Source organism: Otolemur garnettii, unplaced genomic scaffold (assembly GCF_000181295.1).
Source record: "Otolemur garnettii isolate 467f Iridium unplaced genomic scaffold, OtoGar3 scaffold00019, whole genome shotgun sequence".
NCBI lineage: Eukaryota > Metazoa > Chordata > Mammalia > Primates > Galagidae > Otolemur > Otolemur garnettii.
Genome location: NW_003852414.1, coordinates 14,456,931 through 14,470,968, shown reverse-complemented (window position 1 = coordinate 14,470,968; position 14,038 = coordinate 14,456,931). Strand labels below are relative to the sequence as shown.

The 14,038-nt window shown below is 36.6% G+C and overlaps 1 protein-coding gene across 1 annotated transcript in view; it reads left to right on the top strand.

Moving 5' to 3' along the window:
• Positions 1-14,038, top strand: part of MALRD1 (MAM and LDL receptor class A domain containing 1) — a 514,668-nt gene that overhangs the window by 78,818 nt on the left and 421,812 nt on the right. Inside the window, exon 14 of the mRNA XM_012803304.1 lies at positions 7,148-7,268. Within this exon, the coding sequence (XP_012658758.1) occupies positions 7,148-7,268 (121 nt within the window). The remainder of the gene's footprint in view (positions 1-7,147; positions 7,269-14,038) is intronic.

Here is a 14,038-nt window from a genome sequence, read left to right as displayed (position 1 = left end):
ACAGGCGCCCGCTACAACGCCTGGCCATTTTTTGGTTGCAGCCGTCATTGTTGTTTGGCGGGCCCAGGCTGGGGATTTGAACCCGCCACCTTGGGTGTATGTGGCTGGCGCCTTAGCCGCTTGAGCCACAGGCGCCGAGCCAGTATTCCTTTTTTAAAATGGAATCTCATCTGAACCAGAACTCTAGGCTCAATCTCTAAAGGCTTCTTCACTAATGAAGCTCTCCAAAGTCTCCTGATGGTCAAGGGATTAATTTATGGTTCCATTCCCATATCTACTGGATAAAACACCATGAACCTAATAGCCCTTAATTGGGAAGCATTCGATGGAAAGGCCGGCCATTCAGTGTCAATCTCCATTTCGGGGAGCAGAACAAGTCAGAATCAGCACATCTGTTCTCATATCTCTGATTTGTATTTTACATAACATTGTTCTCATTAGGTTTCACTTTGAGTTACAATGAAATGTACCAAAAAGATCTGACAGTTTATGGTTGATTGACATATTGAGAAAAAACCAGACTGCCCTTTGTTAGCATTAGTTATCCAAAAAGTATTAGAATTTGAAATGCATGCCTGCCTTTTTTACAACTGGAGTCCCTCCTTGACTGATGACTATTATTGATGAGTTTTAGCACAGTACTGTGTCTTTTTCTTTAATATTTATTTTTTGGATATAGTTTTGGTTTTGCTTTGCTAAGCAGTGCAAACGGAGATGAACCCTTATTATCTGGGGCATATTACCTACTTTGTTGATCAGCCATTGGCCATTTTCTAATTTGGCAGTGATGGGTCTGTGAGGGTTTCTAAACCAGCCCTGCTCTGGGGCTCCCCCTCCCCTCACCCCCCTGCTCAGGGCTCAGCACCCTGTGTTAGTTTTTCTCTCCAACCAGCCTTACACCAATCAGCTTGCTAGACCTCCTTGTGTTTAATTCACTCCAGGGAAGCTAAGAGTTTGCCTCGTGCCTCCTCACTTGCTTAGTCCTGTTAGGAGTTGGTTATACTGTGTGTGTGTTTTGGAAACTACAGAGGAATAAAAAGAAAAAATCAGACAAATTCCCTCAAAGTTCACAATCAAGAAGGCCATTCCAGGTCTACAGTGTCTAATCAGGAATTTAGAAAATTAAATTTGGAAAGCAATAACCTTTTGAAAAATGACTTGAGCAGAAAATCTAAGCTGACCTGAACCCATCTGAGGTCTTCAGGCAGTCCATGCAGTGATGGGTTTGATTATACAGTGTTGCCTCAGATCTCCCAGAGGATATCATGTAATAAACACTCTCAGCATTACATTAACATCAACTCAGAACTATTCAAATTTCATAGCTCCTCTGTCCCCAAAGGCTTTAGATAAGGAATTGTGGACTTGTATTGATATTCTGTTGTGAAATCAGTACAAATTTTATATAAAATACATAAATACACACAGAGAGATATACATAGAAGGTATTATTTAATGCATTCATATGATACATATTTATTATTAAATATTTCAAACTAGTAGTTCAAGGAGAAATGAATACTCATGTTCTTATGCTCAAGAATTAACTATTAAAACTTGGCTTGTAATATTAACGTTTGGTTCTAAAAATGAAGCTTTTTGTCCTTTTTATATAACTTTCCACCCAATTTTTGCTCTGCAGGAAAAAAAGTAATGCTAATCTTATGGTGGTTTAACCTGATTTCTCTAAGCGTATTTTAGCAGGTGTGAGAATGTATAGGAGGATTCCCACTGGATGCAGTTCCTAGTTCATTCTTTTATCAATAAGAAATGGAAAAAATAGGATAACTCTATGATAGTCAATCTAGCTTTTAAATATTCTTGGAAACAAGCTAGAATTCAAGTACAGTGGATAAAATCATTTCAGGGTGACCTGAGTCATTGCTTGGCTATCGGTTCAATGTGACTAAGTGCTAAACATATTTCTACAGTATAATCCAAGCCCATCTAAAAATTGGAACAAGAAAGGCATCGGATTATATGACCTCCCCATTTAACCATGAAATTCTGATTTCATGTGGTCCTTTTGATGTCAGTTGTGGACATTATATTAGAATACAAATAGCTTTGAGTTCCTTAGGAAATACACAGGCCGAATTCAACAGGCCATTCGTTCTCTTTGCTGGCAAAGAATCAGGTTTGCTATTTATTGTATAAGAACAGCAAATGAACAACATTTCCATATTCTCTTCCATTTCCTGGGTTTTAGAATTTAGATCAAATAGTTAATGGCATTCTTCTCGGTGTGTTGTAACTCGGCCCGCTCCTTGGCCGTGTTCAGTTTTTTACACAAATATATTAATTTAATTCACAATTTCTTTTTCCCGCCTATCTACTATGCTCAGGTTCACTATCTAAAGGTATCTTTTTTCTGAGTACTGTTCATTGATTTTAAGTTGGCCAGCTTTTTCCAGGCTTCCCATTAAAAAATAATTGTATCATATTTTAGATTGCGTTTTAAAATGACCCTTTTGTGAAAATTTCCACAATGATGGATACCATGTTCCCTCTTTATTAGAGTCAATGATATAAATCAATAACAATTTCCTGACATTATTTGAAGATTCAGTGAAGGGGAAGATTTTTAATATAAAAGAAAAAGCTAATCTAGTCTCTTTAAAGCTGCTGTGTCCTCAGCTTTCCTTATCTCGGGCTGCATGAAATCTTTTCTCGCCAGGTAGGCCTGTTCTTTCAACACCTGCTAAGGGCCAGTTATCTCTTGATTTCATTAAAGTGATGCAGTGTGGCATAATCATTAACCTCTCGAGTGATCTGCTTTTCTTACTTGATATGTGACCTTCAACCAAGAACTTCTGTTCTTGAAACTTCTGTTTTTCTTTCACTTAAAAATGAGAAAGAAAATAGCCCATCTTCACAGGCTTAAAACAAGCAAATGTACCTTCCCTATAGTAAATCTAAATAAACCTTGGCTGTTTGCTTTTATTAGTGACAGATCATGATTCTTTTTTTTTGAGACGGAGCCTCAAGCTATCCCCCTGTGTAGAGTGCCATGGCATCACGCTCACAGCAACCTCCAACTCCTGGGCTCAAGCGAGTCTCCTGCCTCAGCCTCCCAAGTAGCTGGGACTACAAGGCACCTGCCATAACATCTGGCCATTTTTTGGCTGCAGCCATCATTGTTGTTTGGCAGGCCCAGGCTGGGGATTCGAACTCGCCACCTTAGGTGTATGTGGCTGGCGCCTTAGCCGCTTGAGCCACAGGCGCCGAGCCATGATTCTTCAAAAATTATTACATTCTAAATTCTCTCTCTTCCTTCTCCTTCTACTCTTATTTTCTCATGGAGTTATATTTAGTTTCACTCTTGTTATTCTTTTATAAAACAAGATTTCTATGCTAGTTGAGTGTTTTTCTGTAAAATCTCTAAGTTTTACAGATGTAAAAAGTAATCACTTGATGGTGAACATGTATAAGTTTCTAGCATTCCTGAAAACAAGAACTCTTTTGCTCTTTGAGTGAGTAATATAATTCAGTAACGCCAAAACTAGCAAGATCCTGAAATATGCTTTCAGAAAGGAAAGCCACCTACATTTAATTTGAAATTTAAATTCCCAAATTGCCTTGGGAATCTTTTAAAATTTGTTTTTCACTCTTCCTTCACCCATGGTTGAATTATCTCTTCCCAGGGACCTCTTTCTTATTGATTACTTATTACTATTATTGTAGTTGGCACAGAGAACTGCGTTTGGTCACAACTCAAAAGATCAGCTTGGGTAAAAAAAGTGATAAAAAGTAGAGACAGCCAGGATGATTTTAGAGGCATGAAACGGTCACCACTTATAGGTGTAACACATTCTTTAGAGGAAGTTATCATTTTTTCTTTTAAAATTTAGGTGATTTTAAGTAATTATAGAATTATAATCTTTCATTATATGCTCCTAAATTTAATTATATACAAGTAAATAAGCAGAGGTACAGATGGCCTAGTATCTTTTTATTTGCCTTTTTAAGTTGTGTTTATCTTTACATTTTTTTATATGAATATTTAAAAGAGCCCGTTGGTTTTCTTCAGGGAAGACGCTATAAATACTCTTTAAAGACCAATCTCAAGGTTCTACCTACCTGTGTAGGAGCATAGAGAAGTTCCTCAAAAGTCCCCTTTCTGGAACCTACACCTAAGGTAGCGGGTTCAAATCCAGCCCGGGCCCACCAAACAACAATGGTGGCTGCAACAACAACAAAAAAATAGCCAGGTGTTGTGGTGGGTGCCTGTGGTCCCAGGTACTTGGGAGGTGGAGGCAGGAGACTCACTTGAGCCCAGGAGTTGGAGGTTGCTGTGAGCTGTGATGCCACAGCACTCTACCCGGGGGTGGGGGGGCAGCTTGAGGCTCTGTCTCAAAAAGTCCCTTTTCTGCATTTTTTTCTTTGAGTAACAGAGGCCTTTAAAAATAATGGTCAGCAACTACTTATCTAATGAGTCTAAAGAATTAAGTGTCTATTGTAATCAATTTCAATGTGGCTGTATCATAATAATGAATAAAAAGAATTCCTAAAATTCTTTCAAACTTAAAGCTGTTCAAAATAAATTACATCTCATTAATAATGTAAAACATAGTATGATGTATATTTTTAAATGCTTGCCTATATTTCATCAAAATCCTTCTTAAAACCTTTGTTTCAGTTTCCTGCCTCTTATGTGAAAGATAGATTTCTTAGTTCATTGAGCTTCTACAGAAAGCAGCTCTATTCAGATTTTAAAAATCATTAAAACTGTGTACATGGCATTATAAAATATCAAACCTTTCCAATAAAGCAGTAATCTCTTCTGACCATCCTCATTTGCCATCATGGTCTTTATCTTTATAGATTCCTTTTTTTGTGTGTTTGTTTCTTTTTGTACTTCCTGTCCATTTTCTTATGGACTAGAAATACAATCCATGTGTGTTGTCAGGCTAAATAATGGTGTGCTATAAATTTTTATCCCATAACTTGCTTTTTTTACTCAAAACACATGTTAAAGTTCTTTCTATATGATCACATAGAGATCTTTTTACCTGGTATAGTATTCCACGGTCGATGTTGCTATTTATTGATTGATCCACCTGTTTTCTGTTATTATCAAAACCAGCACTGAAGTATCCACATTCCTGCACAGACCTTCACTGGTCTCTATAAAGATCTCTATAAAGATCTCTCTAGGATAACTGCGGAGAAAGGACCTTCATTTTCATAGTCTATACTATTTTTTAAAATAGATATCATCTCATTGCTCTCCAATTGGGCTATGCTAACTCCTGCAAATTGATCCTTTCTATGTATTATCTGATTAGTCTCTTAAAGTCCTATACTCCTATTACGCCCAACCCACGTTCTTGAATATACCATGTACTTTCTTATCTCTTTGGTTTTTCTTGGACTGTTACCTCATTTGCTTGAGGCAAACCTTTGGCAGCAATTAGAATTCATGTTTAATACTACCTCTCCACCAAGCCTTTTCCCGAGCTCTCAGTCCCACGTTCTTGGCAGAAAGAATGGAACGTTTTCCTTTGATTCTCCCAGTGTTTTTGTGTTTATATCTTTTACGGCACATATGTAATAGATTAGTTGTGGATGTATCATACCAAGTGTACAGCAGAACATGTAATACCGTTTCCTCATTTATCATAAGGATCGCGGTTGACACCCCATTAACAAAAGACAGATTAGCCACAGAAAATCATGACAATTTATTTATCAAGATTTTATGGGACACAGGGAAATGAAGATACAAAGACCCAGGGAAATTTTTCTATTTTTAGGATTAGGTTCAGTGAAGACTGTAGAAGTATAATTGAATAAAAGGGTATATGAGTAATAGTAATGAAGTGGCAGGGAATTAGCAAGCCTGTTTGCTCAAATTCTTCTTGGCCTCTCTATCTAGCATTCTTTTCCTCTGGTCATAGAGCAGGATACCTGTCACATGTGACCTACTTTGAGAAGAGATGAGTCTGATAATTTCTTCGTGGCCAGCTCTCACAAGGGCAGGAGAAAGTCAGAGAGTGAACACCAATGTAGCATATTTTGTCATAGCATGTTCTAAGCCCTGACATAGTAACCTGTAAGAGCCTTGAGATCAGAGATCCTCCCCATAAAAATCAAGGTGTGCTTACCACCTGTGTACTGGACTGGTGGTCAGCTACACAGTTCCTTAAGACTACAGGCTTAATTCATCACTCCCTCCCTCCCTCCCTTGCTTCCCCCCTTCTTTCCTCCCTCCCTTCCTTCCCCCCTTCCTTCCTTCCTTCCTCCCTCCCTTCCTTCCTTCCTCTCTCCCTCTCTCTTCCTCCCTCCCTTTCTTCCCCGCTTCTTTCCTCCCTCACTCCCTCCCTCCCTCCTTCCCTTCCCTCTCCCTCCCTCTCTCCTTCCTTCCGTTCCTTCCTCCCCCACTTCCTTCCCTCCTTCCTTCCTGTCTCCCTTCCTCCTTTCTTTTCTCCTTCCCTCCCCCCTCCCCTTCCCTTCCCTTCCCCTCTCCCTCCCTTCCTTCCTTCCTTCTTTTCTTTCCTCCTTCCTTTCTTTCTTCCATATATGTTGTAATAACAATATAATGATATTAGTGATTAATAAGAAAGAAAACAAATTATATCAGTCATTATTCAGAGTGTTTTTAAGTTATTAAGAAAAACTTAAATATATGCCTCTGAGTTCCTTAGCATATAAATATAGTTAACCATTGTATGTTATTACTGAAATGTGCTTTACTACTTAAATATGCTTCTGTGCATATATACATAATATGTATGTATTTAAATATTTTGACATGGAAATGAATCATTGCCTCTAGCTGACCCATCACAAATAAATTCATATCTCAATTAAATTGAGTTGTAAACTACACAGTTGATTGCCCCAAAGAGCTCATTACATTATAAATGCATATGACTCCTAATGGCTCCAATGGGAAGAGAACCCTTCACTGGTGATGAATGTTACAAGTTTTAATTGAAACAAGGTTACCTGAGATATTAAAGTTGCCTAACAAAGGCATTATGACTTTATAAATTTGGAATTTGAATTTTCTGGTCAAAACAATTTTCTAAAATTAGATCGGAAACTAGGACAGATGGAAATGAGTTGTTCTACACAAAGAAATATGATTTAAGACATTAGTTTTAGGGTATTTTTTAATAATCTTATCCTTCTGTAATTATAGTTAATTTTAGAAGCTACTATTTTGTCATCGAATGCTACTGTTGCTCTAGATGACATCAGTATATCCCAGGAATGTGAAATTACCTATCAGTCACTTCCAGGAACCCGTATACAAAACACAGGTAAGTTTTTCCTTGTTATTGTAATAGTAAGCAGTGAAATTAACTTTTATTGAAATCCAAATATAAAATAGAGCCACCGATACTTAATATAGGACATAGATTGCATCACATATCTTTTAAATTTAAAAAAATTAGTATGTGTATTTTTTTAAAGGGTAAAAATTATATATATAAAGAACAAAAATGTCTACTAAGGCTAAAATCTGATATATCATAGTCTGGGCCTCAGGTCTCTCTCATAATACTATGGAGCAGATTGTACTTCTGCACCTGAAATTTTCACAGACAGATTGGTAAATTATAAAAATTTAAAAGATTGGTAATTATTTTGCATTACAATTGTATTTTAAAGACATGTCTATAAAAATTCACTCTTGTCTATTAATTTTACTCAGCACTGCAAATGAGCACGTAAGAATATTCATATTTTAGAATCACCCAGGTGATTGGTAATGGTTAAGTAAAAATCATTGTGATTGAAAAAGTGAGAAATAGGCCAGATTTGGTTAGTAGCCAATGGGTCAAGGAGAGGTTATCCACTAAGGTGCTTGCAAAATTCACTGAGAAAGGGTAACTATAACTGAATCTCTTCTATACTGCTGGTAGCTATAATGCAGAAGAAAAAAAACCTAACAGAAAACAACAACAACAACAACAACAACAAAAAGGAAAAAATCCATCTGAAACAAAAAGAGAAGTTCCTCCCTCTACTGCTAACCCAGACATTGTCTGAGATACCCCAAAGAGAAATGTTTACAAGGTCCAGTTCTAATACCACCCAGAAGGGCAAGGTGGGGTGGATTTGGAGCTGAGACTCACTGAATTTATAACTGGGACACTTGTCTACGGCTGCATGGTCTGTAATTGGTGGAACTCCAATTTAAACCCAGGCAGCCTGCCTCCAGAACCTGCTCTGCTGACCGCACATCCTACAGCCTTTCCATCCTTTTAAGGTCAATGTTACCAAGGAGAATGGTATTTGTCAGAAATTATGAAGGGTTGCCTTCATGATCAGTCTGAGCAATGGGAAATTTGAGGCCAGCAATCAAGACTTCACCTTTGGAGGAGAAACAGTCCTCCTAGGTCTCCTTAGGATGACGAATGATAACAGTGAACTCTGCCTGAAAGTTTACAAAGTGAAGGTCTTCAGAAAATAACACTTCATACTTTCTCCTTAAGAATTGTTTCTTACATTGCATTATATTTTATAAATCTGAAATTTATTGAGTTGCCTTCAATGATTATCGTGTTTTTGAGGGACTTACAGTTTTATAGACATAAAGGAAAGATGACAGATTACTATTGGGGGCAATGGACCCACGATCCTGGTGAATTGATGTGAAAAATTAGCAAATGAACTCCAGATCCCTGAAGTTTTATTTTTATTTTTTTCTCTGCTTTTTTTCTTTTTTTGGAAAGCTAATTTTATACTGTGAATCTGTTTATTCATAGAAATGCTAATTCTTCATTCCATTTTTGTGAATCCTTTCGCTAAAGATTCTGACTGTGGGTTGAGACAAGGTAAAGGCACAGTGAAAAAGTTAGAGGAGCAGTCGTCTTTTTTTCTTAATCTTCTCTGCGGCAAAAAGGTTCAAAGGAAGCACGTGAATTTTAGATTTTAGGCTGAGCTTCTCGCATTGAAGAAACTAGCGGTATCAATTTTGTCATAGAGAACGTAATTGCTTAAGAAAACTGGGGTTTCCTTAAGGAGAAAAACGCAATACCACTTTCAAGATTTCTGTTTATGAACCTAAATCCTCCCAAAACGGAACATTGCTATTCTAGAATTTCAAACATTGAATAGTTTAATACAATCAATTCTAACTTTCCTCCCTTTCACAGTAAGAAATAGCTAGTATGTAAGATTACATCAGAGGGTGACCCTGTGTCACTCTCTGACACAATTTGATTTTTTTCTTCCTCTTTCCAATGAGACTGATTATTGCCTACCTTAAAAGAGTTACTATGTTTTACTAAGAACTGAGTTCTCAGTGCCTCTGAAATAGCATCAATTTTTTAGAAGGATAAGTACCACACGAAATAGAAATTTTAACCACTTTTGGTAAATGAGAGAAAAAAGTTACTGTTTTTTTTCCCCCGCAGAAATTCTTGGGATGAGTAGAAGTTATAAAGTTTTGCAGAATTTTAATAGTCTTGGACAATTAAGTTGTATGTTTCTATATTTACTTATAATATGAAAGAATAATTACTTAAATTGCAAACTGGGTGTCTAGGTTTTCAAGAAGACTCTCTCTCCCCCAATCAAAACACCACACATGGACTATAGTGTTAAATTAAGTCTCTTTGGTATCTATTCATGGTAACTGAAGAACTGAAATATCTACATAGCAAGACCATCTATCTCAACAAAGAGGGCAGGCGGCAGAGTTACACACTGTCATACCTGAGTTTTGCCTGGGCATGGTGAAATTACAGCATATCAGAAAATCTCATGGTCATCAGAATGACTTTTATAACTGAGTTTATGTCATCATTTATGATGAGCTAGACAAATATCTATATGTTTCCATTGAAGCTCATGTTCAAAATTATCTGCATGTCTTATCTCTCAAGCCAAACTTTGCATTAGTGGGACAAACCTTTAATAGGCCACAGATTGGAAGCAGGTGGCAGAGAGCAGAGTCAGTGTCCAGGTGTATTCAAATAATTCCAGTGTTCTCAAAGTCTTTTTTTGCCTGGAAAGATTTTTGGACCTATAGACCAATAAAAACTCCACCGCCATCATTTTTGAGGACTTCTGTTCATGTTTCTTAGATAAAAATTATTACTTTGAACAAAGCAAAGTTTCTTTAATGAAATTCATAGTTTAAGTTGGTATTGAATGATATTCAATTCAAAATTTGGCCAAATTTCTTCCCCCAAACGATTCTGCTAAAAAATAGTCACCAACAAAGAGAAGAGTGGCAGCTTCACTGTACCCTACATTCGTTTTGGAATTTGTTGTCACTGTTCATGGTTGTAAAGATAATATGTATGTGTTTCTGTTTTTGCAAACAAAGATTTAGTTACTGAAGAGGGTGCACATGTTTTGGTTATGTAATTTGTTTTTATACAAATTGAGTCAAAGTGATAAGCGTGCCTTTCACCCAGATAGCGTGTGTGCACTGGACCCATTTCGTGTGAATATTTAGTTTTTCAAAGACTGAAATAGATAATATTACATGGTGGTTTCTTTAGTGCCAGAAAATAACTTCTATGAGATATGTCTAGACAATATCAAGGCATATAATAAGAAAAAGAGTATTAACAATGGCTCATCACTGGAAAATAAAGATTTCAGGTGTCAAATGACATGAGTGGTACATTTTCCCACCTCCACATTACACGAATAGGATATTTGCAACTTTTTTTCTAGTCCATGTAATGGAGGCCAAAAAGCCAAAATTCACTTAAACAGTTTTATAAATTATGAAGATATTTTAATATTTCAAAAAACCCTCATTTTATGAACATTATTATTTGTCTAAAATATGTTTAGTCTGACATGAGTATATATTTTTAAAGCCTAATTTTGTTTTTATTTTCTACTTTTCTGTATGCTCCTGGGGAAAACCACCTAAGTCTCTACTTAATAGTTGAATTCAATACAGCCTTAGCCCAGGCAGGTTGCATAGCATAGGAAAAAAGAGGGGTTTGTTATTTTCCTGATTTATTTATTCAAACTGAGATGCTGGCTGTGTATTTTTTCCCAGACCACCATATCTGCTAAATGCAGAAATGTGTGCTTTAAGCTCTGGCATTTACACAGCTGGGATGTACAATAGAGGCCGAGTCATTTTATACATATGTATTGCTACTTCAGAAGCCATCTACGTGTGTTTTTATTTATTCATTACTGAACCAGTGATAAGTGGTTTATTCTGCATTGAGAAACACATTTAATTTTATTACATAGATGCACTGGAAAAAGGCTTGGATTTTCTATAGCTGTATTCTGCTCTATATTTTTTGAGAATGTGTATTTGTATACATGTATGTGGCGGGGGGGCTGTTAGTCTTTGAATTAGGACTATGTGCTTTTCTGCTGATTTTCTAAAAAATACTTTTGGGAATGGCCTTTTGGTGAAATTGGAGATTTTTAAGCTTAAATATAAAATTAAAGGCTTTCTCTAATACATTTCTCTTTATAACCACAAATTACTTTTTAGTTTAATAATATCTGGGAAAATAAATTGCTATTTTCTATGTTTTAGCTCATGTTGTTTTTAGTAGGCCTGAATGCAAGGAAAAATGTCTCAAAATGTATCTAAATTTGCTAATTATTAGGATCTTCCTTTTGATTAAATGTATATTGGTAAATAAGTTCCTTTAGAAAAAAGGCTATTTTTTTTCCTCGTTGAACTAGGATCTCATTCTCTTCTTCTCACTGTCCTTCAGTTTAAACCCTAGACACTATTTTTAGTAGAAAAGCAGATGTGATTGTAAAAGACTCAGATGGGAAGTTATTTCTGCTGAAGGGTCATCATTTCTGTGACACAAAACTAAGACATGGAGACAAAAGTCCATTAATTCTCATTTATGGAAGTCATTGATCACTGATGGAAAAAAATGGAAAATATTTCTATAGACAAGGGAAATCTGGTAAATAACCCATGATATCTTGATCAATCTTTGCTGCAGATAATTATGTTGTTAAATTAAGAAAACCCAGGATGCGATCAAAAATAAGTGACGATTCTTTCTCCGTTGAAAATTCTGTCGAGAGCAAAATCTTAGTACTTAATAAAAAAGTCTTTTTCCATGATTGTGTAAGATTACATTTCAATAAGTTCCATTATTAACAGTGACTGTGGAGAAAGTGGATTTTTCTTCTGGGTTATTACTTCCAGCTCGGTTGGGATATTACTTTTCAGCAAGATCCTTTCACCTCTTAAAATTACAAATTAGAAGTATTAGTGTTTATTTTTGTTTTTCTTTATAAGCCTTCCTCTCTGGGTCTCTCTTTTTGAGGAAATACTAAAAGGAAGACATTTTGATGATGTTCACTCTTTTCTCGCCTGGCGATTACTCTTGTCCATTTTCTGCTTTCAGATGAGCAATAAGTACCCTGAGTGTAAAGGAGGCATAATGATCATTTCCTCTTTAACACCGAGTGTTCTAAGTTCTAAGTGTTCTAAGTTCTCCCTGCCTGGCAGAACTTCATGAGTGAAATTTACGCTTCCTTCTGATGTTGCTATAAACCTCTCTCAAGCAGATAAAGCTTTTAAAAGACCATGTAATAATTTATACTAGGAATAGTGTCCCACATTCCTGAAGCACTTACTTTGTGCCTGGCAGTGTTGTAGTATCTTGATAGGTTCTGATTTATAGCTAAGTAAAGTAAGGCACAGAGAGAACGGGCCCTCCCTGTGGTCAGGGTAAAGATGGGACTGCCACATGGATCTCAGGGTTGGTTTTCATTTTTCCAAGTGAATAAAGTGTGTCAAGGAGACAGAAAACATGTTCTACTTACACTAGTCCCACTTTATCCACAGAGGATATGTTCTAAGACCCCCAGTGGCTCTCTGCAACTGTGTATATACTGAACCCTAATTATACACTTTTTTTTTTTCTATTTGACAGTCAAGTTGCTGCTAAGTGACTAACAGGTAGGGGGCACAGACAGGGTGAATATGGTGGACAAAGGGATGATTCACATCTGGGCCAGGACAGGTTGAGACAGTGCAGATTTCATTATGCTACTCAGGCTGGTGCACAACTTAAAACTTAACAGTTGTTTATTTCTGGAATTTTCCACTCAATATTTGCAGACCGAGGTTGATCATGAAAAGCAAAACTGGATAAAGGAGAGACATTTCAAGGAAAGATTGGAGGAAAAAATAACTTCTGACATCTAAGACTTTAATTAGTGAAAATTCAGAAATGAGGTGTGAAAAGAGGTCCAGAGAGTTTAAAGGCATGTTTACTGGTTTACAGGGGGGCCTCCACGCACAAGAGGGTGGACTTTGCTGGGCAGATACCACCAAGTAGCCCAGAGAGGGTGGGATCTGGTGCACAAGTGAACTATTTTAGTTCCCAGGCAGTTCTTATGGTAATAGTGGGGTCTGTGGGGACAGATGCTAGAAGGTGGAGAGAAGTGGTGGTGATAACTGTGGAAATTTTATTTTAGAAACTGAGAATAATGAAGATGTATTCATTTCTTTAGCATGAGTAGTGCTAAAGACTCTGGCAATAGAAAAGTGGAGAATGTTTTGTAGTTACTGAATTTTTTTTTTCCATATGTCTCCCAGAGTTCATATATTAATAGGACTTGGGTCAAACATATCAAAGGTTAATTCAAAATATTGCTTTACACAGAATCATTGAAAAGGAAAAGGGAAGGTTCATAAAGAAAATAAAATTAAAAACCAAACAAAACACCCCAACACTGCCGATTTTCAGTGATAACACCAGTGCCTTCAGTGGTGTTATGGAAGATGATGATTCAGAGGTGATTGCATAGAATCCACTGAAGATTTTATCTTCTGACCACCTTCTCATCTGTGAACAAGTGCTGCCAGAAAGCAATAGTTTCTGCTTGCCTGTGGAATCCACATCTCAAGTAAATTTCTTCTATTTGTCTTTATTGAAATTAGAGAAGTAGGAATATGGAGCCTACTTTTGGCTGCCATGTTGATATTGTTATGGGAATTCAGTTTCTATATTAGAGAGAAACTGGTTCAAATTTCAGACCAATATCTATTCACTGTCATAAAATCTTTTCAGTGAAATGGAAGGTGAACCATCTTAAAGAAGGTTTTTTTTTTTTT